The sequence below is a fragment of the Canis aureus genome, chromosome 18 (assembly GCF_053574225.1).
Source record: "Canis aureus isolate CA01 chromosome 18, VMU_Caureus_v.1.0, whole genome shotgun sequence".
In the NCBI taxonomy this organism is placed as follows: domain Eukaryota; kingdom Metazoa; phylum Chordata; class Mammalia; order Carnivora; family Canidae; genus Canis; species Canis aureus.
In genome coordinates, this window is record NC_135628.1 from 28016199 (window position 1) to 28043143 (window position 26945).

Sequence of the window (26945 nt, forward strand, 5' to 3'; positions counted from 1 at the left end):
TATGAGTGATGGAATAATGGGTGGTTTTCCATTATATTTTACTAGATTTACCAAATTGCCTTTAATAAACACGTATCCTTTTTCTCTAGTTAATAAAAATATATTACCCCAAAACTTTGCCTAACATACCAATGATTTTTTTTTGTATAATTTTAGGTAATTCTTGTCTATTTACTCTTTCATTCAGTTGTTCATTTGTTTGTTGAGTTGTTTATTATAGAGTAATAAGCACCTTCCATGTGCTAGCCATGTATTTAAGTACTCGGGTTACAGAAAACAGAAAAATACAGTTTCTTTCCTCATGGAGAGCCCATTGGAACACAATGCCCCAAATAATATAATTACAGCATTTGAGGAAAGATCCAGTTTTTTATGAAGGATCAGAATAGATTTAATTTGGATTTAGCTAACCAAGCAAGGCTTCCTAAAGGAAATATATAAACAAAAATCTGAAGGATCAGTTGGAGTTAGCCTGACTTGGGAAAACATCTTTACTTAAAAGGAAGAAGAAAGGATGAAAGAGAAAGAAAGAAAAAAAGACAGACCAGCGTTGCTATTGTTATACTGAAATGTTCATATGTACTTCACTTTCCATCATGCCATTTTACCCACTATTTAAAAATTCTTTTAACTAAATTATTTTTAATGGCTTTCACAATGTTGGTTTAGTTTGAGTACTATGATCCTATTCACCCTAGACACTGACTAAAAAGTTAGTATTATAAAGAAAGAATTTCTTCACAGATTATATAAAGCCCCCTAGCACTGGGAGATAGAAGATCTTAAATTGTACTGGTTAACAGGGAAGATAAAGCCAATCAAATTCATTTGCCATTAAGTTTTTATTTCAGTGAATCCCATTTGATACAACTATGTCGTATACTGTCAATGCCCTTTTGTGAATCATGGTTAAGCCTTATCCCTGATAGAAATAGTTGAGCAGAAAAGATGGCTATGGTAAAGAAAACAAAATATACTGCCCTTTCCTTAATTATCAGAAGTTATATAAACAATATGCTTTGCCTTTAAATGGAAGAAAAAACCCCACCTCTTAAATTGAATACTATAAAAAATGAGTATTATTACTCATTACAATATAACATAAAATCCCTTTAAATGAATATGTGGCAACCTGGCTGTACAACATACTTTCTTCTCTGTCACTAGCAGCATCATGATCATATGCTCTTCTTGTCCATCCTAGAAATATCTTTACCCAAGAATTCTGTAGGGCCACCAGGTAGTGGCTATATATTAGTCCATTTTTTGGTCCATTCAAGTCCTCACAGGAAACAGACTGAAGACTTCATCTTTCAACAACTGACTGAGTTCAGACAACATTTTTCCCTGGGAACACGGATTTGTTCTTTTCAAAAAGGGGTGGCGTGGTTGCTCTATCTGGCTGCTAAGAATCCACGTGGAAGATAAAGTTTGAAAAGATGTGCCTTGAAAATTAGGTGAGTTAAGTATTGAATAAACTTTTTAAGTTATAGCAAAAAGTATAGCTCTTACAGAATGGATGTAAGCAAAGAATCTACCTTTACAATGTATTTGTTTTCTCCTCCTTTTTATTTTTTAATTTTTATTTTTAAGAGTTTATTTATTTATTCATGAGAGACACAGAGAGAGAGGCAGAGACACAGGCAGAGGGAGAAGCAGGTTCCATGCAGGGAGCCCAATGTGGGACTTGATCCCAGGACCCCAGGATCATGACCTGAGCCAGAGGCATATGTTCAACCACTGAGCCACCCGGGCACTCTTCTCCTCTTTACTTCTTAGTAGAACAACTACTGAGTGTGTGAGATTATATAACTTCCTAAAACAAAAAAAAAAAACCTAAAAACTAAATGTTCCCAAAGAATGTACTTGAATGTTACTTTTGTTTTTTTAAAAATGTATCTATATCTATAGACATTAAAAAAATCAAAAGAATTTAATGCTTAAATGTTCTTTTCAAACATACTACAAATGAAAGTCTTAATAGTTCACCTCTGAAACTGAAGTCATTAGAAACACTAAAATCCTATGTGTATATATATATATATATATATATATATATATATATTTTTTTTTTTTTTAAGAGACAGAGGGGTCTTGTGCATGCACATGAGCAAGGGTGGGGGGAGACAGAGAGAAGCTTAAGCATACTCCATGCCCAGTGCAGAACCCAAGGTGTGTGTGTGGGAGACTCAATCTCATGACCCTGAGATCATGACCTGAACAGAAATCAAGAGGCAGACACTTAACCACTTAACCAACTGAGTCATCAAGGCACCCCTAAAATCTTATTTTTTAAAAATATAAATTTATATATCATTTAGGCAAGAAATGTGCCCTATCAAGTCCATTAAATATGAAAATAAGTTCATTTCTTTTCTTGTCTTTGGGATACAAACTCTGATAAATACTAGGATGCTGACATTATGAGAAAGGAACTAATGATCTGAAATGACTCAGTTTTTGGTTTGAATGATTAGGTTGTTTGTCATCCTTATGTTAGTGTGGTTAAAGTCTACTCTTCTACCTGGATTCTTCTAAGCCCGACCAACCCTGTCTATCTGGCAACACTGTTTTCTTAAACATGTAGTGTCATTCTAATTATATAAGGAGGACTTCCTTATTCATATTGAAGGAACATCTAAAAGCAGAGGAAAAAAAGCAAGTCAGGAAAGGTTATCCCTTTTAACCAAGAAAAGAAACTCAATCAATAGGATTTCAATAGTAGACATCAACATACATGAGAACAACACCATGAAACTTTATAAATTAAGTTCTCTTTAAAATTAAAGAAATAATTTTGAGTGAATAGAACTGCCATTATGACAGGATGAATTCTGCTCTGTGTTCTCTGAAAATTTATAGCTAAATAAAAAATACTTTCAGGAAAAATACTTTCAAAGAATATAATTCTTGAGGACTACTGATTTGAATAGCTACAAAAAGTATTCCTCTATATCATATATCTGGTTTTGAGCAAAAACTCTCTAAAGACCAAGGAGAGAACAAGGCAGGACTGATCCAAGCAACTTCTGCTGACAATGGGCTACAGTCCTGGGTTGTCTGGGATACCAGGGCAGGTCTCCTATGCTCTAGAAATACAGGGATCCAAGACAGTGGCTAATGTGGTGTAAGAAATATATGCAAATATATTGCCTGTAACTCCTAGGATGGAATGTTGGCTTCTGGTGTAACAACTTTTAAAAAGTAGTTCCTCTGCATACTTATTAAAGATGTCTGTCAAAGCTAAATAACTTGGCCATTCCATTCATTGATTTTTAAATAAGATGATATCAAGGCTTGGGAATGTGATTTTAGAAAAAGTGTTTTAACTTTTCCAAGCACAAAGGGTTGCATGAGGTCACCAAAGCCACAAAAACAAACTCTGAATCCTGAAAATTGATTCAAAAATAAATCAGATAACCTGTAAGAGCCTTTGAGAGAAGGTGCATATGAATACTCCCCTTGCTGCATCCAAGTTATGAGCCCCTTAAGGCTATAATATCTTTCATTTGATCAACCACAAGTTTGAAAGCTTGGATATCTTCTTGATCCCATTCTTGTGAAGACAGAAAGGAGTATTTATCCACTTGGATATTTACAGCACAGTTCCTTTGGAGAGCGAATAGCACCCCTTTTTTGTGTATGTTCCAGACTTGACCTCCCTTTGGCCTTGGAATTATCTAGTTTGTTTTCCTCTGTAGCCAGGTTCTAAAATATCATATACAGCTGTAGGCAAAGGAAAAGGTTGGTCAAATAGCCCACCCAGAGGTGCCATAATAAATAGAAATGGAACTAATGTATGTAGCATTAAGCAAGGTTTGACTTCATACCACTGTCTCCCAGGAGTCATTAGTATGGCAAGTTGGAAGAAAACAATGAAACAAAACAACATGAAAAACAAACGGGGGGAGAAGCACTCTTTAGGGTCAAATGAAGCTGAGCATCATAAATTTCCTAGTGGCTAGAACTACTAGAAGGAAGAGATTGAGGAACATTGCTGAAGAATGTTGTAGGGATTTTGTTTCCAAAAGGGACCTATGCACCTGTTGATGTGTTTTCCAGGCCCTTGAATGATAACAATTTATGAGGCTATTAATACTAAGCCCAAGATTTATCAGATGTGCTGTTTGTCTTGTGGCCAATATAACCTCATAAAATTTGGGTTGCATTGGGTTAAAATAGAGTGTTCTGCTATTGGAGTTATTCAGAGCATTTAAATCGCTTAATCCTACAAGAACGGTGCATTTAGCCTGCCTATTAGGAGAGTCTTTAGGGATTCCTACCAGTTGCAGAGCCAGGCTGGAGGGGGCAGTCCATTGCTGGATGAGGTAAAATGGAGGCAGCAGGGGAGGAATGTGTCCTGGAGACAAGACGATGTTTCTCTAATCCATCCATGCCAACCACAGCCAGCTGAGCTTGGCGCACTGAGAGCGCACGTGTGTGCTGGGGCTCCAGGAAGGGCTGTTGCCAAGAAAAGAGCACAGTAGAAAGAAACATGAGACAAGCATTGAGGGAGACACTGAGAACGATGTGTAAACAAATTAAGTTCATCAGGTCAGAGACATAATAAACGGTGTGAAGGAAAAAGAAAAAAAAGAGAGAGAGAAAGAAAAAACAAGATCCAGTCAATAAATCCATTCAACAGATGTTTTCACACTGACTGCCAGGGCCTGTCTGCCTGGCTGAGGAGGAGGTGATGGCAGGAGGCCTGTCAATTTGAACTGATTGAAAGAAACAGACCTTTAACCTCAAGAGAAACATCGACTTAGATTCATTTCCTATCTTGATAACAACGTTTTGGATATAGCTCCGGAATTGTTGCAACACAAAGTAGGAGAACAATTCAGCTGCTTTCAAATTGCCAATAAAGCTCAATACTGAAAATTCTATCTTGAATTTATTTAGTAATATTGATAATAAAATTTATGGAAGCCCCCAAATCACCAATTAAATGGCTATGTTTTAATACCTTTCAGTTTTCATATTATGGTACAGAACAATGAATTTTTCATAAATTGAATGGTATAATCTCAATACTATAAAAATTTTTAGTTTATTTAAAGAGCAGTAAATATAATCTCAATGATTTAACAATGTTGATATTCTTCATACTTAAGTTATCAAATCAAAAAGCCAGAGTTTGGAAGCTCCTGGCAGATTCACTTAGTCTGTTCCTCTGTCTCCAAAAAAGACAATCTCTGTGACAGACAGGCAGCTAGTTTAACTATCAATATTACTCAATGAATATATTTCCTCTCCTTCAAAATAAGGGAATTCATAACCTTTGTGTTACTTTTTTATGCTTCTTTCCTTGTCCATAGTCTGAACAAACATGGAAAACAGTTGAACGGTGATACAGACGATGACCATCTTATGCCAAATAAGGAAACTGATATTCCAAAAGGTTAATAAATTCCTTTTAGGTATAAGGCTAATTTTCTATAATTTTAAAATTTTATATTCCTTTCTGCTTTGATCTATCTGGCTAGCATTTACTCGTTCAAGACTTGATACAAATATCACCTTTCCTTAGAGAGGATTTGCCTTATCCTTCCTGTTACTAACCTAACCCAACTGCTAGCACCCAACATATGCCATTATATGTGATACTTGCATTTCTAACTAGCACAAGGCTTGTTACACCCTAAGTATACAAATGATTCAGTTAGGATTTTAATAAATCTACATACAACATATCTGTACTCAATGCATATTACATGGTTTTATGTCATTATAACTTCCCCTATATATGAGTTAACACTGCATATAAATGTGCAAGTTAGGATTATGAATATGTATTTAGTTATAGACCATAGGCAAAGACTACTCAACTTTTTAAAAATTAATAATAATCTAAAATTAACTTTAAGTTATAGTTAATATATATGTATATGTTGTTACTGCTGTTTTGCTCTAACTGAACCATCAATCAATTGGAAGGCATTTGTCATATGCTCAGGCTTTTAGCACTGACTGATGATAATGATGTCAAGATCTAGTTCTAGTTATAATAGTTTTAACATTTTGACAGGAGTCTAACTCTCTTGTTTTCTTGAGTGTCTCCATCTTCAAAGCTCTGAGGATACAACAGTAAGGTTGACATAGTCCCTTCTTTCATGGAATTTATATTCAGAGGGAATGCAAATGTATAATTATGGCTTGAGGAACTTTCTGTGGGGAAAAGGGGCTTTTCTGCACACCATCTAAAAGAGCATGGGTAAATATATACCTGAATGTCTGAAATTCCCATCCCTTGTCTTTTCTGACTGTAATCTCTTTAACCCTCATCTAACCTAATGCAAAAGACCCTTGACTGATCACCCTATTTCTGAGACGACCCATCCTATTCCTTCCGGCAGGAATTCTCTTCCTAAAGCCCTCTGTGAGAAGGAAGTTGATACAAAAGTCTCTGAAAGAAACCAAAGTTCAAAGAACTTCTCCAGCCTAGCATTTTGACTCTCTTTGACCTGAGGCCAACTTGCATTCTCAACATTAGGTCTTTTATTCCTTTTCTAGGTTCTACCCAAATCCTATCTACTATATAACAAATATTGTCCCCAGTGCTACATTCTGATTATCATGAGCCCTGGGCACTACTGCCTTTTTTGGTCCCTTCCTCCACAAAAAATATTAAAAATTACATTCTACACTTACATTGGCATACATTGGATTATTATCTCTTACTGTGATATTCATTTTCTCTTTTGATTAAAAAATTAAAATTTAAAACATTCTGTGGGCCCCTTAAAGTATCATGGGTTCTGAGCACAGTATCTACTGTGTCTATGGACACTGTAGACCTGACCATTTGTGTTCCATCCATCTATCTTTTCTGTATCATCTCTCTAGGTCTATGAAGCTGCACATTCAGCAGTCATGTACATCCTCTAAGGAAAATTTTAAATTTTCTGTAGAACTTCTGAAAACTCCTGCATATTAAATGCATATTAAAAGCATATTAAATGTGCTTTCCCTTTCCATTATATTCCCATCACATTGTTTTTCTCTCTCCTTTTCCCTGACATCATCTTTTACATTATTAGAGTTACTGCATGCCATAACCACTTATTGGGCTCATACTCTGTGCCATGCACTTTGCTAGTATGTTGAACCTTTTTTTTATGTTTATTGTCTAGTAAGGATAAAGATACTAAATATTTCTAAGTATAATGCAATTAAAAATACAATGAGTGCTGTATAGGATAAATGAAAAGTGCCATGAAATAATATAAAGAAAAATCTGATCTAGAAGGTGAGCGAACTTCCATCTAAGACCGTGATGTTTAATTTGAGATGTGAAGGATAAGTTGAATCAGCCAGGTAAAGAGTGGGGTAAAGCTCTAGATTTGTTGTATGTGTGAGAGAGAAATTATCTTCTAATGTGTAACATTGAAAGCTTTTTGAACTGGGGACCCATTGATTCATATATTCCCATGCAGTGTTTGACATAGAACAGATGTTAATAAATATAAGTTGAGTAAAAAAATAGCAAAGAGATACATAGTTATCCTTAAGATCTCACTATAAGGGTAAGATAAAACAAGAAAGCATATTATAAGCAATTGTAACAGAAAAAACAAGAAATGATGAGTGAAAAATATAAGAAAATAGAGACCAGACAAAACAGTTAGCAAAGGACAATACTCTGAAATTATTTAGTTTTGGAGCCAAGAGATCATGAAGGAAATGAGTAATTTCAGGATTATTTTTCCTTTATGCTTTTATGAGGTTTCCAAACTTTCTACATACCACCCATATTAAAACTTTAATTAAAAAAAACAGTAAGTGTTTTTATAAACAGTCAAAACTTGGACCTAAGAGCAGACATAGGTCGAATATTTTTGAATCTCTACCAAAAAAAGGAGTAAAGAGGAGAGAAATGTTTATTCACTTTCAAAAGAGTTGGCTACAATTATACACTTTACAAATGAAGTATGGTTTTTAATGTATAGGGGGAATCTTGATAATCCAGTAAGGTACCTATTATTATGTTACATATTCGGCACCAAAGTATCACAAAATGGTAAGTCACTTTTATTTCAGATAGATACTACTCCTCAACAATAAAAAGCTTCCTGTTTAATGTTGAAAACTGTGATAGTATTTTTCTATTGTAGCTGGAATTGACTGAAGTGCTTCACCAACACTTTTATTTCTATTAGCAATTTTAAGGAGAGAGAGTTTTGTCTGTAGTTATTTTCTATAGTTCTAAGCAAGTATAAAATACATGTTTCTGTTGCATTGTCAGAAAAATAAAACTTTGAAGAGTACAAACCTATTGTTAATAAAAATTAGATGGATATCCAGTTAAACTTTCATCTGTTGATCCCCATTGAAAGAAAATGTGTCATGCCCATTTAGTGAATAATATACTCTCACCCCAAAAAAGCATTTTTTTAAAAGATTTTATTTATTTATTCATGAGAGACAGAGAGAGAGAGAGAGAGGCAGAGACACAGGCAGAGGGAAGAGCAGGCTCCATGCAGGGAGCCTGATGTGGGACTCAATCCCAGGACTCCAAGATCACGCCCAAGGCCTAAGGCAGGTGTAAACCACTGAGCCACCCAGGAATTCCAAAAAAAGAATTTTTGATTAAAATATCTTTTAAATACATTATATTGAGTCTGTTTCTTAACATACATTAGTTTTTCTTTTTTTCAGGTGATTTAATTGGGGATTTGGTTTTGATTGGTTACTTTGTCAGACTGTCATTCCGGAAAATTCTCTCCGGTAACTGAAATGTGTAAGACAACCTTTTCTTATATGAAGTGAGTGGTCTAAGGCCACTATACCCAAACATCATCGGTCTCCTCTGACTGATAAAAATTGTAAATTACTTTCACAAAGGAGTTATTATGCACCTATTTTATAAATTTTTCAGTGATGCCTAATAAGACATCAATGTTATTAAGGCCCAGGCCTTTCTAATCATGGGGGGGAAGGCATTGCTATCTATTTGAAAGTGGGTAGGAAAAGCCTTGAAGTTCTCTATATGACAAGTACAATGTTCTTCCTTAGAGTAAAATATTTATTTCGGGGTAGCTTGCTAATGGAGATTATGAGGTAATAAAGCCCCTAGGCAGAGGCAACTTCAAGGCTCTATTTTTTTTTGTAACAGCAGTGATTTTTGGTTATGTTTCTGTCTGGTTTTGTTTTGATTTCTTATTGCCATTGCTTAGGGACCTATTTTATGGCTTCTGTGTTTTCACTTTGTTCTGGATGGTTACATTTGCTTCCAGACATGTGGGTGGCTGCTAATTATGTGTTCTAATCAATATCATTATGCAATTTCAGCAAGAGCAAATACAAAAATAAAAATTTATAGTGTTTAATCTTTGAAATAATCATTGAAATAAATTGGAATTATTTGAACTAGTTTAATAAAAAATATGACCTAAAAGAAAAAAAGATCATGGGAAAATAATATTATTTTTAAAAGTTAAAATTCCATTTCCAAGGCCATTTCTTTAAAAAATATATGTTCCTTCTTTTTTGGCATTATGTGAAAATTGAATTTTCTTCTTTGGTTCACAGTGTTCTGAACTTCAGAAGTCTTGTTTTTTCAGAAAATTAGAATCATAGATATCCCAGGAGCTTATCTTATAAAATGCTAAGCAAGGGCTGGTGGAAGTTTACATGTTGTAAAGTCTTTGTATTATTCAGGATCGGTGTATAAATACTGGTTAACTTTAGACTTTTTAAAACTAAATATGCATGTTAATAACTTAAAATTAGTTATTAAAAATGATGTGCATAACTTTAAACTGAACGAAAAGTTTTGAAAAAGAGAAAGCAAAACCCTTCTGCACTGCTGTTGGGAATACAAACTGGTACAGCCACTCTGGAAAACAGTATGAAGGTATCTCAAAAAGTGAAAAATAGAGCTACCCTATAATCCAGCAACCCCACTACTAGGTATTTACCCAAAGAATACAAAAATATGAATTCAAAGGGATACATGTACTCGAATGTTTGTAGTAGCATTATCTACAACAGCCAAATCATGAAAACAGCCCAAGTGTCCATCAACTAATAAATTGATAAAGAAGTTGTGGTATGCATATATATATACTATTCAGTCATGACAAAATAAAAGCTTGCCCTTTGTAACAACATGGATGGAGCTAGAGAGTATTATGCTAAACGAAATAAGTCTCAGAGGAAAAAATACCATAAAATTTCATACATATGTGCAATTTAAGAAAAAAAATAAATGACCAAAGGGGGGGGGGGGAGAGAAGGAAGCAAACCAAGAAACTGACTCTTAACTCTAGAGAATAAACTAGAGGGGAGGTAGGTAGGGGAATGCGTAAAACAGACAATGAATTTAAGGAGTACCTTTGTTGTGATGAACACTGGGTGTTGTGTGGAAGTGTTGAATCACTATATTGTATACCTGAAACTGATATTACACCATATGTTAACTAACTGGAATTTAAATGATATTTTTTAAAAAGAAAAAAATGACAATTTAAATTTATGAAAATAAGTCATATTGATAAAAAAAAAAAAAAAGCAAAACCAGGAAGCAATCAACCTAAAATAAAAGGAGAAAAATGATGGAGAAAAAATGGAATACTGAAAAAGCTAACCAACTATAATTCACAAAATGAGATGCTAGAAACAAATCCCTACATATTACTAAACACAGCTAATGGGAGGTACTCAATTAACCAGTTAAAAAATGGAGACAGTCAAAGTGAACTTAAAGGATAGAAAGGCTATATTCTTTGGCAGAGTCAGGTTAGATTAAAAGGTTATATGAAGACATACAAAAAATACTAACTAACAAAAAAAGAAAAAAGAAGAAGGAAGAAGAGGAAAAACCTTCTGCAGCAACGTTGAAAAAACAGACAAACTTTAGGGGAAAAATACTAGAGACAAAAAAGGGTACATACAAAATAGTATGAATGTTTGATTAACAACAACAAATTTAAACCTAGCAACATAAGTTCAAAATGTCAAGAGCATAAATTGGAAGGAATATAAAGAAAAAATGGAAAATTCACATAATGGAAGGAAGTCATAACAAACTTTCCACAAAACGACCCAGGTTACAGAAGACTTGAATAACACAATTCTGTAGCTTGGAGATATATTGAATTTACAACCAATAAAATATATTCTTTCAAGGACATATGTAACAATTACAAACTAAACATACAATAAAGCAAATGTCAACAAGGTTTTTAAAATTAGTGTTTATAACAGAATATTATTTGGTCTTAAAAAGAAACTCTGACATGTGCAACAACATGGATGAACCTTAAAGGCATTATGTTAAGTGAAATAAACCCTCACAAAGGACAAATACTATGTGATTCCACTTATACGACATATCTGGAGTAACTAAATTCATCAAGACAGGATGGTGGCTGCCAGGGGCTGGGAACAGGGGGAAACAGCTATTATGCAAAGGGTAAAGGCCTAATTTGAAAAGATGAAAAAATTCTGGAGACAGATGGTGGTGATGAGTGCACAACAATGTAAATATTCTTAATGTCACTGACTATACACTCAAAAAATGATTAAATGGTAATTTTTTGTTATATTTTAATGGAAAAAAGGAAGAATGCCACAGATCATATACACTAACCACATTATACTTAGAAATGCAAAGTGAGAGATGAAAAGATACACTACACTCTATGAGGATAATAGCATAAAGGCAGTTCTTCAGAAATTATTTCTGGAATGTTTCAGCTGATTCTAAATTTTGTATAGGAGATAAAAGGCAGAGAATAGCCATGTGAATTTTGAACATAAAGAATAATTTGGAGAGATAGGCCCAACCAAATAGCTATACATACTAAAAGTTGAATCATTTAATACAATAAAGTATCAATAGATTATTGAATAGAGTAGAATACATTAGTAGAATAGAGAGCCCAGAAGGAGACCCATGGCTACATAGAAACTCCATATAGAACAAAGATGACCTACAGAGTAGCAGTTAAGGAATTTCAATATGTGATGCTGGGAAAACTGGTAATATGTAATGGGAACAATGAATTTTGATACTTATCTACTACTATAGCCAAATAACAATTGAAAGATGTGGAGAATATCATTCTAAATTGGGGAAGGAAAGGAATTAAAATATTTTTATATACCATGGGCCAATAAAATACAAGCCTCTGTGGAAAATAGAAGAGACTGATTAAGTTAGAGTGTACCCTGAGCATCCACTAGGCCCTGAAACTGGGGCCTGCTCTCCCTTCACTGAGGCCTAAAAACTGGGCTGTGGGAGGAGGGCCCAGGGTCCCTCCTCATCCCAAGCACTGACTTTTACAGACCCAAGCACAGAAAGTAGGTATCATTTTAGTTTTTAGCACAAGTTCATAACAACTCAAAGCCATGTGCTACTCAAACCTTGGCCTGGGTCAAGATCACTCAGCCCAGAAGAGAAGACAAGGTAAACTAGGGGCAAAATATTAGCAAATATTTATTGCATAAAGTAATTGTAATGTCTGTATTACATATATAACTCCTAAAAATAAATGGGGACAGAAAAATGGACAAGAAGTATGAACAGGGAATTCCCAGATAACGAAACATTTCATTAAGACAACAAATACATGAACAGAAACCTTAGTGATAATAAAAAAAAAAATGCAAACTAAAACCAAGAATCGATGCCATTTTATACTTATCATATTGACCAAAATTTGAAGTCTGATAATACCAAGCATTAGTGAAAATACAGAGTAAGAGAAACTCATAGACTTGTAGGAGGACAAAATGTTAAAACCACTTCAAAGAACAATCCATTAACATTTGGTAAACGTGAAAATGAACAATAACCCTATAGTAAAAATGGTAAGTGAAAAAGCAAGCAAAGAATGTATATGGAGTCAATTATTTAAGTTTAAAAATATGCGAGTATCATATATTGTTTAAATATGTATATGAATGAAGTAAAAATATAAAGAAAGGCACGTAAAAATTAGCAAATTCATAGGAATAGAAGAGATGAAATAGGAGAGAGATATACGGGTACCTTCAATTGTATATTGTATTTCTTACATTGTATAACAATATTGTAATATTATATAATAATGTGACATATACCATATAATATAAATTTTATGTAATTATATATAATTATTTTCTATATAAAATATACATTATTTATATATTATAATATGTAATTAAAAATAATATATTGTTTTTATATATTATATTACATATAATATATATTTATTTAAGATGGATGTTATGGATGTTCATTTTTAGAATCTTTATTATTTTCTCTGTGTATAAAAATATCTAAAATAAAATTTTAAAGTTTAATAAGTTGGCACATATAAAACACCAATATTACTGCAACATACAATGGTTTTATTGAAAGGACTAAGTTTTTACATGGAGGAAATAATGATTCATTGGAAAATACAAATAGAATGAGTGAAAGAAAAACAAAAAGTAAAAGTAGATGAGAAAAATAATAAAAATAAATATGAAAAATATTTTTATTAAGTTTAAATATGCTAATTTAGGGGTGCTTGGGTGGCTAAGTTAATTGGACAGCCAACTTGATTTCAGCTCAGGTCATGATCTCAGGATCCTGAGATAGAGCCCCATGTCAGGCTCTAGGCTCAGTGGGGAGTCTGCTTGTGATTTTCTCCTTTCACTCCATCTGTCCCTCCCCCCACTCATGCTTGCTTTCTCTCTAAAATAAATAAATAAATCTTCAAAAAATATGCTACTTTACTTTGAGATCAATATATACTCATAAAATATACATTAATTTGTATCGACTTGCACTAATACAATAATATGTACAATTAAGTATATTTTGTCTTTAAATTTTCAATATATTAAATTAATTCAATGAAAAAAACAATGATAATCAAGGGACAAAAGTGAGAGCAGAAGGATGTAAACTGGGAACTTAAAATGAGGGTTTGGGACACAGAGAGAACAAATTTAAGAGTGCAAAGTTTAGGAAAAATCTAAAGAGAAAAAGACAATTAACAGTAATTAATTCTAAATACTGAACTATGATTGCTTTGTTGATTGCTATGTTCTTATTTTGACTGACTTTATTTTCCAAATTGCCCAATAAGCATATACTTTAATTTTATTTTACAAGTTATTTTGAAATGTTTTATTGTAATATCAATATTTTAATTAAATAGGCTAAGGTGCTGTGCATTTGTGTATGTAAAGTAAACAATAACTGGCATTAACTCAGACTTGGACAATGAGAGACTATTAGTTCCAAGCTAATTATGAATAGAAATGTCCATTGCACTGTTATCATCCCAGACCCAAACTCAGAGCCTGGAACAAACAGGAGTTCACTCACTTAATTTTGAGTTTGAAGAATGTATATATTATATCATAGAAATATGACTGCTTCTAAAAAGAGAGAGACAAACCAAAAAACAACACTCAACAAAGGGAATAAACTGATGGTTACCAGATGGGGTAGGTGGGGGGATGGGTGAAATAGGTGAAGGACATTAGGAGTACTCTCATGGCAATGAGCACTGAGTAATGTATAGAATTACTGAATCACTATATTGTACTTCTGAAACTAATATAACACTATGTTAACTATACTGTAATTAAAATTAAAAACTTATTTTTGAAAAAGTAATTAAATATAAAGTAGGAGAAAAAAATGTATAACTGATTCTAGATTTGAGACAAAAATCTGACTCTAATTTATTTGATTGAGCTGGTAAGTCAACACAATTTTTAAATGTAATTGAAATTTCTTGTTTCTCTTCACAGTGTGTCACAAGACTCTCTGGTAAATTCTTCAACAACTTTAGGTGATTAAGATATCCTCTTATTTTGTTTTAACTGACCAATGTATTGTAATAATTATTTTATCATATTAAAGTCAAAGTTAGAATACGGTGATTGAAATGAAGTTTCAGAGAAAGTCTACTCTTCTGGATATGTTACTGGGTATGTACAAGTAATTCAGTATTATCTTAGGACCTTAAAGTAAGGGTGAGACATTAGTTGATAGCACTTGGCTAAACAGCGGGACAGTGAGGAATAGAGCACAAATATGGTGCCTGCAAGCAGTGGTCTCCAAAGTAAGGCGTACACGCCAATCTGGTGGGGCACAAGAGAAAATAGTAGAGCTTCTACTGATATATAGTTTTTAAATAAAAATACAAAAGTTAAATAAACTATACAATACTTGATACATGGGGATGACACTAGCATTTACACCAGTCCCTGCATCAAAGGTCACATAGCATAAACTCTGTAAAATATCCTAACATAGAAGGGGAGTCTAATTTCACACCTTAATAGACAGCTACAATAATCAAGACAGTATGGTCCTGGCATAAGGATAGACATATAAATCAATGGAATTGAATTGAAGATCCAGAAATAAATCCTTATATTTATGGTCAATTGATTTTCACCAAAGGTACCAGGAGAATCCAATGGAGATAGAATAGTCCTTCACCAAATAGATTCAACCACATATCCACATGCAAAAGAATGAAATCGAACTTCTTTTCTCATACCATAGACAAAAATTAACTCCAAAGGGATCATAGAACCAAATATAAAAGCTAAAATTGTAAAATTATTTTAAGAAATACAGGAGTAAATCTTGTTAGATGTAAGACCAAAAGAAAAAGTGATCCTCAAAGTAAATAAATTAAGATATAATTAGAGGTAAAAAACTTTGCTTCAAAAGGACTCCATCAAGTAAACAGATAATCCAAAAATCAGAGAAAATATTTGCAAACCATATACCTGATAAGAGATTTGTACCCAGCATATATAAAGATATGCCTCAACAACAACAACAAAAACAACCCAATTCAAAAATTAAGTAAATTTTCTTTTTTTTTTCTAAATTTTATTTATTTGAGAAAGACACAGAGCAAGCACAAGGCAAGAAGAGCAGAGGAAGAGGGAAAAGAAGTATACCTGCTGAGCAGGGAGGCCAACGCTATTCCATCCCAGGACCCCCAGATCAAGACCTGAGTCAAAAGCAGACGCTTAGCCAACTGAGTCACTCAGGCATCCCAGTAAATTTTCTAAATAAACATTTCTCTAAAAGAGATATACAAACGGCCAATAAGCACATGAAAAGGTATTCAACATCATTAGCTATCAGGGATTTGCAAATCAAAAGCACAATGAGTAATAACTTCACACCAACTACATTGGGTTTATAATAAAAAAGATACATAATAGCAACTGTTGGTGAGAATGTAGAGAAATTGGAATTTTCACACACTTGGTGAAAAGGTACTATGACGTAGCCACTTTGGCCAAGAGTTTGGTGGTTTCTCCAAAAGTTAAACAATGAGCTAACACATGACCTAGCAATTTCAATAATATGTATATACCTAAGAGAAATAAAATGTATGTCTCACAAAAATTTAAAACATGAATGTTCACAACAGCACTAGTCATAATAATATAGAAATCAGATTATTGGCAAAGGAAAAAAAGAGCACAGACAGAGGTCTCAGAAGCATTTGAAACTAGAGGTGTCAGCATCTCTGCTAACAAACCTGCTAACAAACAGGTAGGTTTGTTAGCAGTCCTGGTGGTCAAAGGAGCACAGCTACCCTGGGAAGCTGCAGGTCAAGAAGCAAAAAGCTGTTCCTGCTGAGCCAGGTCCCCTTGACTCAGAGTCCCTACCACCAGCTGAGAAGGGTCTGTTCTCAAAGTGCAAATAGAAGTTTTTTGAAGGAATCCTAGTAGCTCCAATGCCATGTCCCATGGGCAGGGCCCATGCAGGTTGTGTATGAAGTCTCACATATCTCAGAAATATCAGGGAGAACTGCATAGTTACACAAAGAAAAGTAAAGTGCCAGAAAGAGACATCTGTGCTGCATTGTAAACATCCAATTTCAGTGTGACCTGTCATTTCAGGTCCTGACCAAGTGGTCAGGCCTCCCATGTGGAACTCGATGCCAGACAAGACAAAGACACCAGCTCCTCCATAAGTCCCTAAGACAGAGGAGGCAAAACTTCTACTTCCCTTTAAATGATTAAACAGACCAAGGCGAAATGAGGCAGTACTTGTAGGCATTTCTAAAAGATAAAAACAATGGATAGGTAATCCACATTGGCAAAGTAGAGATATAAAAATCTTTAGCCTGGGAAATACAAATCAAAAGCCTCGACCATTGTTCCAGGCCAGAGTCAAGCATGAGGATCCTGGCTCACCAGAAGGCCTAGGCCCCAACGCAGAGACCCAGGAAGAAGGTGCCTCTTCTGTAGGAGTCTACTGACCCTTCTCATCAGAGTCATATTTGTTACATTTGAGGGATTTCTGAGGCTGAAAATAAACATAAAAGGATATTTTTGCTAGACCTTGGGCCAACAGTAGTCCCGACGGTGGATTTGGAATTATCTCTCACAATTAGACCATTTTCAGAGACCCTGGAAGTAATGAAAAAGCATAAGCTGCTTATGTCTTCAGCTTCATAGATGCTGAAAAATGGTTGAGTGCACCTGGCAGGCAGAGCAGACTCCCTAGTGAGGGAACCCGTAACAAGCAACCACCTAGACCTGGGCCGTGGTGCTGCGGTCACCTCCTAGCAGTGAGGCCCGGGAATCATTACACACTATTTACGTAGCCCAAAGCGCTGCTCTTTAATGATCTTTGAGGTTGGTCTGAGGTGCCCTGGCACAGGCCTGAGCGGCCCTTGGAAAACTCCAGCAGAGGCCCCCACCCAGATGCCCACCAGGCTTGCATGCCTCCTGTGGGTGGAGGAGCTGGTTCCAGCTTCCCACAGCTGGTTCCGTCTCTCACCACCTACCTCTGATGCAAAAAGAATTCACAACCACATTTCTAGAGAAATTATAAAACAGGTTTCCTTTCACAGCCAAGCTTCTTCGACATGGCAGTTGCATCTTGGGAAAAGGTAAAATGTTTTTCCAGCTGTCAACACTGTGTTCATCCTATCCTTTAGCCCCATTCTTGCAAAATCCTGGCTTTCTCGCTGGGCTCACTAGTTATGCCCTATGGGGTTCTACAGCTCCTTGGAAACCACAGAGAGGCACTCAGCTTGGACCTCACTCCTGTAACTGTAGGAAGAGCTGCTGCTGAGCAGCTGCCCCAACCAACTTCCAGCCCTCCAACACCAACAATGCCATCTGCACAAGCTCCCCTTCCCAACACTGAAGCACAGGGTACACCGCACCTGTAATGTTTTGTTGTCTTGTACTCTAATTTTATCCTTCACAAGTTTTATTACTGAAGAAATACAAACTTCTGCCTCCTCCAACACTCCTTACTCTGTCTAGCCCAGCAGAGGTACCAAGTAGGTGAAGTCTTGGTTGCATCCTCATCCAAGTCCAGGCTGAGCCTGGAACAAATGATACACTTAAGATTTCCAGTCCACATAGCATCTACCAGGTGGTGAGGAAGTAGGTTCCGCCTTCCTTGTGCTGGATGTACTAGTACCTCTGGCCAAGACACCAAGCTCTGCCCGGTCACAACAGCTCAGGTCGCCCCCCAGTACTACCCCAAGGTGACTTCCCCAGGGATGACAACGGCATGTGGCTTGCAACACTAGCACATAGTCCTTCTCCACCAAGATCTCAGCAAACCACACCACAGGGCTACAGAGAACACTTTCTGGTTCATGGGGGGAAACACCTCCAGGTGGTCAAAAGGTACAAACTTTCAGAGCACCTGCCTGGGTGGCTCAGGTGTTAAGGGTCAGACTTGATTTCTGCTCAGGTCATGATCTCAGGGTCAAGATACACCCCACCTTCCATCAGCAGAGTCTTCTTGAGATTCTCTGCCTCTCCCTCTGCCCCAACCCCCTTTCTAAAAAATAAATACATAAATCTTTAAAAAAAAAAGTACAAGCTTTCAGTAAGTCCTAGAGATGCAATGTACAGCATGATGACTATAGTTAATAATACTGTATTACATATTCTAAAGAAAAGAGTAATGAAATGCTGATGCTACAGTATGGATGAATCCTTGAAAAAATTATACTAAGTGAAAGAGGACAGTCACAAAAGACCATGTATCATACAATTCCATTTATGTAAAATGTCCAAGATAGACAAATTTTCTTTTATGGAGACAGAAAGTAGATTCACAGTTCCCTAGATTAGGGGTAGGGCAGTGGGGAGTTACTGCAGATGGGTATAGAGTTTCTTTTGAGGGTGATGAAAATATTCTAAAATTGACTGTGTTGATGGTTGTATAGCTGTGTGAATATATTAAAAAGCATAGGATTGTACACTTGAAGTGACTCATCCATATGATATGTGAATTATATCTCAGTAAAGTTGTTAAAAAATAACACTATTTTTACCATAGTGCAAAAGGTTTCTATCCTGTTAACTCACAAGATAAAATTTATTTACAAATAATCTTTACTTCACTTTTATCTCACTGTTCTTCATTTCTCCTTTTGTGCATATTCTCTTGACACATATAATACACTGATGTGGTGGTACACTTATATAATTTGGAAAGATATATTTTTATATCTGTTTATATATATAATGTTTCTATACATAAGAACCTGCTAAAATATTTGTATTTCTTGTGACTAAAAAAAGGGTGATCATAAGAGTTGAAGAGCACAGCCCTCCTTTTTAAAGTAAAAATTGGGTAAGAATGAGAGTACCTTTAACAGAAATGTTAAGACTGTTTATTATTCCCCTTCTCCCATAGCAATGGGCAGGATTTCTGAATTCTAGTGTGTGAGAGTGGCATCCAGTCCAGGAGAAGCTGGAATAACAAATCTATGCTCAACAACAACAAGAAAGCACTCACTATTTCTATACTAACCTTCCAGGTCCTAGTGGTGGCCCCTTGTAGCAGAGGTCAGGCTCCAGGTAGATAAATTATTGCTCCCACGTACTCACTGGTTGCTTCCAGTGAGGCCAGGTCAGTCTCACTCCCTTCTTCTCAGGTTCTTCTCATTCCAAACAAGAGTCTTTGCTTAGCATATTTTTCATGCCATCAAACAATATACAAAAAGGTACAAAGGAAAGGTAAAATTTTATATGTCAAATATTATCCTCATTTTCAAGTCATGAGGAATCTATAAACAACAATATGAGTCACAAAGGCAGAGCTGTTGGTTGCTGACCACTACAAAGTTTCCAGGTAAAGCATCACCAGCAGAATCAGAGGGAACTGTTGTCAAGTGCAACCAGCACTTATATACGTGTGCAGTGTGTGGTTAAACCGTCAATCTGGATTGAGGCTTAGAGATGTCTTTTAATACTATAAAACTGAACCTATTTAACAGTATTGTCCCTCAATTAGATAGAATATTGGTAAAAGTTACTACACATATTCAGATATGTAAATTGCTTCTGATGCATTTATAGATACAAGAGTTTTGGGGGAAAATAAATTACTAATTTGGTTGCACTTTGCATTTATATCTGTGGTTCCTTTAGAAATGTTTAAGATCCAACTACTTTGGAGTGCCCTTAGAAAATGACTGGTTTAAATCAGTGGGGATTTTACTCTACTACAGAATACAAAAGAAACCACATTTGAATTTTGAAATTAAATAAATAGCTAGTCCATAATGAGTAATTTCTTTCACAATAAAAAAGTAAAGAAAACAAGTTATATTTTTGTTCGTTTGCTTTTTAGCTTCTACATTTTCACAATTGCCTGTAGAAAAAAAAATTTCAAGAGAATAGATTGAAATTATTTTAATTACATAACAGCCCAGAGGAAAATCAAATTGTGCAATGGCCTAGACTAGCACCCTCTGTCTGGTTGATAGCCAATGAACAGTGCAGCATGAACAATAGAGCGCTGGTCTAGAAATAATAGCCTGAAGATAAAGGGAGAAAAATAGGGGTTTCTTTTGACTATGATGAATCTCTCGAGCATTTCCTTTATTCCTCCCCTTTGATAATTAGAGTCCAGATATAAAACAAATCATAATGAGAGGGATGACAAGCAATATAAATCATTGCTATTTAAGACACATAAATTAGATGGGTTTATCTTGAATAAGTGTTCTTAGCCTAGGTTCTCTGGAAGAATTCTAGTGGATATAAAGCCTCTGCTCTGAAATTGTGTGCAAAGTTGTATAAGGACAGGCATCTGTGAATTTTCTGGAGATAGAGTCTGTAGCTTTCATTAAAGAAGTCCTTAATTTTAAAAGTTGTTATGAAACACAGCTCTAAAAAAATGCAGTAAGTGGCCTTAATAATATCCCACTAAAATAATAATAATAATAATAATAATAATAATAATATCTCACTAATTACAACTTTTAGGTTTTCTAATTAATAAACCAGTTTTATGTCCTGAATGGATTTTTTAAAAACCCATGTGTTTAAACATATAACAAGGTGAATCAAGTAAGTAGGGTGAGAACTCCTATAGGATCAAGCATTTAAGTTTTATACCTTTATCTCTCAACCCAAGAAAATATCTTACCAAACTCAACATTAGGAGATCACCATATTTCACTACCAGTCTCCAAATCCAATTGCTTGTATGCAAATTACCAATTGTCATGTTTTAGAAAATGTGTGATTTTATGTCCATTTCACCCTGTCTCCCAAAGCATGCATGTGTCAAAGGCAAGATATTCCAGTTTGTTTTGTTTTGGTTTGGTTTGTTTTTTTGTCATCAAACTAGAAGCCAGTTACTGATAGCTCCCTGCTAAAATGTTTGGCTAACAAAAAAAAAAAAAAAAAAAAAAAAAGAAGAGAAAGAATATTGTTTAACCTGTATTCCTTCTGGCATTTAACCACAAGCATCCTCTCAATACAGAAAACTTTCCTCTTAAAATAGACAAGTGTTTGAGGAAGCACACAGCTCAACTTGTAGCATATAAGAAAACATCTTAAATAAACACTCGTCTCTATAAGTTGGAATTGAATATTGCTGTTTCCTCACATCCAGACCTTTAACAATAATCCTAGGATACATTTGCTAATAAACGTAGTAAAATACACCTCAAAACACTTTAATTTTTGGAAGGAAGACTTTGTAAATATTTCCTCAAACCTAAAAAAATAAATATCACAAAAAGGCATTGTAATTTAAACACTTCGGTAATTATTTCTTGACTTTGGTGGAATTTAATGAATTAATTAATCTGCTCACTCAATCACTATATTAAGAATCTATTAGATGTTGAGCATCATGTTAGAAACCAGAAGATACAATGATAAACAAAATGGATACAGTCATTCCCCTGTGGAGTTTATAGTCTAGTGAGAGGGCCAAATAGTCATCAGTTCTGCACAAATAAATATAGAGGAGTAAGCTTTACTTGACTCTCTTATAGAGGGTAAGTAAAGCTTCTCCAAGGAAGGGATATTCAAACCAAAAGATAAAGAATGAGAAGGATTTAAGTTGACAGAGGAAGAATAATGTTCCATGTGGAGGGAACAGCATGTTTAGAGTACATCTGGTGGTAGGGCACCTGGAAGGTACCATGGAACAGGTGCAGGTCAGCATGGATATTTATAATGAGAGGAGTCTACAGGAGCATATAGAGTGAGATTACACAGAATTTGCATCCTATCTAAAGAGGCTGATTCTTAATCCTAAAAACAATGGCAAGCCAATGAATAGTTTTAAACTCCCAAGAGTTTCGGCCTAGAGATTGGACATTTAGTGGGGCTGATAAAAACAGATTCATATTTCAAAATGATCATTCCAGAATAACCTACATTTTATTTAGGATGGAGAACTTAATATTCATGCACCTTCCTAAGCAAACTAAAGTTATTAGAGAGAGCATGAGACTCAGAGTGAAAGGTTTGTAGGTTTGTAGTCCAACCCTATCATTTTATAAATGTGAATATTAGGGGAAATTTACATAACCTCTCAGAGCACCTTTATAAAATGAAATAATAATGTGTGTCAGATGACTATTTTTTTAAATTAAAATTGACTCTCTATTAGCAAGATAACAGACTTATCTCTGGTCTCATGACTGCTGTCACAGTCTCAAAGTTGTTCAACAATGTTTGTCTACTTCAGCAACCATCAAATACAGTGCTTCTCAGATTCCATGCTTGTTTAGCTCCTTTGCCAGAGTTATACACATTATTTTTCTTACGTATATTTTTAGTGTTTTACTAAGATTTTATATTAATAAACCTTCTTGTATTAAGGCCCTGCATAGTTATCAGTATAACAAGATAAAGTTTGTAAATCTATTGTGGTGTCTCTTGTATCTTTTAACCACTGGTTTCTAAAATATTCCTGGTCTTAACCCTCAGGGGTCAGTATCTGCTATCAGCTCACATATCATGCTTATCACAATACTGTTAACCTTACAACACTGTTTTAATTAATAACTTAGCCCACAGTAACAAAAGGTGTGCAGATTTTGCTGAGTGGCCTCACTTGCTGCCATAAATTGTCGACCTCTACCAAGAGACAAATTTTCCTTTATTAGTCTCACTTCTCACAATTATTTCTAAAGGCTATTCTCCACTGACTGGGCATATCAAACTCTTCAGTTTTGCTATACAACTTGCATTGTTTTAGTGTCAACTTAGATTAACTTCAGCTACCTGATTTTAGTTGTGCTCATCAAATGGAAAAATGTGTTTCTTATTACAATGGGATATCCTTTAGGTCTCTGATTTTCTTCAAAATATTTTATAGTTTCTGAAAGAGCATAGTGGTTAAGGAGTATGGAATCTAGAACTAGATGGCTTGGATTTGAACTCCAGCTCTGTCACTTGTTTGTTGTGTCATTTTGGAAAAATTTATTAAATTCTCTAGAATGAAGATGATAGTATCACCCATGTCATAAGATTCTCGTAAGTGTTGAATTGGTATATTAATATACCCATTTTATAATGTTGCTTGGCATACATTGAGCATTATGTAATGTTAATTATAGTTACAGTGGTTGCCATCGATATACCAGAGTTTATCAGCAATAATAGATGTTGTTTGCAATTAATTATTTAAACAAATAATGTGGGGTAATAATAGGGCAATATTAATTGCACTTTTGTTAAAACTCTCAATTAAAAATACTGAATCAGGATAGCATTTTGTTAATATTCTGATGGTTTATAAAAAGCCTTTCCAGGTGTAGCTTGAAATAACAAACTAGTATTTAAATTGGTACGATGATCATATTGCCTGTGGTAAGAATTTTTCCCAGGTTTCTTCTTACAACCCATCTTCAGTAATTCTGTCTTCTCTGAGATTGTCTATTTGTTACACTTCACTGCATTTAAAATGTTTATTGATCTGTATTTATCCATTTCTACTTCCATGGATACAGATCAATAGATTTCGTCTTACAATCCAAAAGGGGTAGGATGCCTGGGTAGCTCAGTGGTTGAGCATCTGCCTTTGGCTCAGGGCCTGATCCTAGGGTCCAGAGATTGAGTCCCACATCCAGCTCCCTGCATGGAGCCTGCTTCTCCCTCTGCTTATCTCTCTGACTCTCTCTCTGTGTCTCTCATGAATAAATAAATAAAATCTTTATACAAAATATAAAAGATGTAAAATAAAACCCAAAAGGGGATAGAGCTATACCTTAATATTAGCAAAAAGAATCTTGCAATATATAAAAAGAAAAAATGAAAAAAAGAAGATATAAAAAGAAAAAATATATAATATAGACATTAGACAATTCTTAAAATTTCAGTTTATGATCCTATCCGGTATTATTTGGTTTTAGTACAACAGATTTAATTTTGAATAGAGTGAGCAGGGACCATGTAAATTTCACTAAAATAACTTCCTGGCTTACATGAATGAATATGTTAAATATGTTATTTTATCTCTCTGAAAAATATAAAATAATATTATAATGTATATTTATGTACATATTATTCACAAAGTATCAAAATTGCTAATGAAAATAATAATAAAGTAAATCAGAAATTGTGCAATAAATATGAATAAGATTTCAAATGGTTATATTCAATTATCACTGAACTTACTATATTTGAATGACTACATGTCAATAAACATGCAATACCTATCATTAATGGTGTGACTTTTTATCTGCTGCATTCTTCAACAAAAAAATAAATAATAATTATTTGTTCACAACTTGCTCATAATTTATTCACAACTTAGTAAAAGCTAAAATAGTTCTCATTATTATTAGGTGGCAAGTCTGTCATCAGTTATACCTGGAGATTTTGAACCATGCTTCCTAGAATATAGGGTATGAAGTAAGGTCAATTGGAGGAGGTAGCAATAGATGAGAGAGGAGAAGAAAACTTTTGAAAGTGTATGTTAACCATATTTAAGGAGTTTTAACTTCACTTTGAAGGCAGTAAGTACTCATTGACATGTTTTAGAAGGTGAAAGAGTATGCTTATATTTGCATTCATGGAGGACCTCATACTTCATTTTAGTTGAATGGAAATGGGAAGACTGATGGCAGAGCTGATGAGTCATGACCAGTAGGCCATTGAGTGAGACACAGATCCTTCATCCTGCCTACCCAATTGTCCCTAAATCTGTTGGACATTTGCTTTGGTTGGTATGAGTTTGCTTTGTGATTGTTGAAGGAAAAAAGAGGAATTCTTGTGGGTTATGAGAGAAAATATGGGACAAGATGAGGAATGGAGAGGAACAAACAAGTCTGCCCTCATTTAGCCCCACTGAATGGTTATTTCAGGCTTTCAGGCCAGGCTTTCAGTTAAAAAGGCCAGGCTTTCAGTTAAAAGGTGAAAGACCTGTTTTTGTACGATATTTAAGGTATAAGCACTGTTCGTTTATGCCTCCTGTGACAAAATGGGTCATAGAGTTTTAAAGAGGGCATTTTCTCATTTCTGGCAGAAGAAATCATTGTAGACTAAAGGAAATGAAGGGGCATTTGACACTTTAATGATTAGAGAGCTGTGAGAACCTGGGATGCGGCAACCGAAATCTGGGCAGTGGTGGTGGTCATGGCAGATCATGGCAGGAGCTGATGGTTCTCAAGTGAGCACAGACTCATTCCTGAACTCTTAAGTACTAGAGGGCATTGAATCAGGCTCTTGTTCCAGAGTTATGTAGTTGGGGACTATCATGACAGCAGAAGGTGGGTAATTGATGCAAATGTGACCTAATTTACTAACTGGCCAACCATAGCAATTACAAATGAACCCAGTGAGTCAGACTACCAGAGACAAGTAAGAGACTCTATAGTAATCCAGTTGACTGACAGTGCTGGGTGGTCAGACACAGTATTGAAGAGATGGAAGATGGAACCTAAGAGATATTTAGAAATAAGAATCAATATAATCTGATGAATTGGGAAAATGTTCCCTACTTGAGGGAAATGGGAAGCAATGATGAAGTGCATGGATTCTGAAATCAAATGGTTTTGGGTTTATCACTTAGTTGTATAATGATAGGCAAGTTACTTTATTGAAACCTCGGTTGTCCCATATTTTGAACTTAAAAATTTTCAATTACAGTAGTATCTATTGCTAGTATCTAAAAGAGACTCTTGTCAAATTTAAATGAGTTGATCCACCTAAAATATTTAGCACAGTGCTAAGCACAATGCTAGTCTAATGCATTCAGAACATATTAAAAATTATTACTAAACTTGCAGAGTATTCAAACAATGAATAAAGGAAATTGTTAATTTTGGAAAGTCCTACTTATATACAAATTTCAAATTTTGAAATAACATTTCAAATGTTATTTATAATTATTAGTCTAAAAATCTTACTTGGTTATATGTATGTACATATGTATAATTGGCTAATGTTCACCATTGAATAGCGATAAAAATGTGCTACATACACTTTTTTTCTATTCCATGTACTCTTTATTGTTATTTAAACTCAAGTCACTTTCTTTATTAGGGGCATAGCCCATAATTTTTCACTTAGCTCATCAAAGAGCAATTGATGTACTTTCAACTTCTGGGCATGAAGGCTAGTCATTCTGTTAGATGAACAGATGTATCATCATTGATACTATCCACCAGTATGCTAATGTTAATAGGCTAATGTTTTGAATACTTAGTCACCTTTAGGCTTTGATTATGCACAAAATTTTCCTA

At 34.7% G+C, this 26945-nt stretch overlaps 1 protein-coding gene across 23 annotated transcripts in view; it reads right to left on the reverse strand.

The window, feature by feature from the left end:
* HDAC9 (histone deacetylase 9) overlaps positions 1–26945 on the reverse strand; it is a 1013161-nt gene that overhangs the window by 289882 nt on the left and 696334 nt on the right. For all 23 annotated transcript variants that reach the window (XM_077856623.1, XM_077856624.1, XM_077856625.1 and 20 more), the window contains one exon: positions 4284–4461. In XM_077856623.1, coding sequence (XP_077712749.1) covers positions 4284–4461 — 178 coding nt within the window. The remainder of the gene's footprint in view (positions 1–4283; positions 4462–26945) is intronic.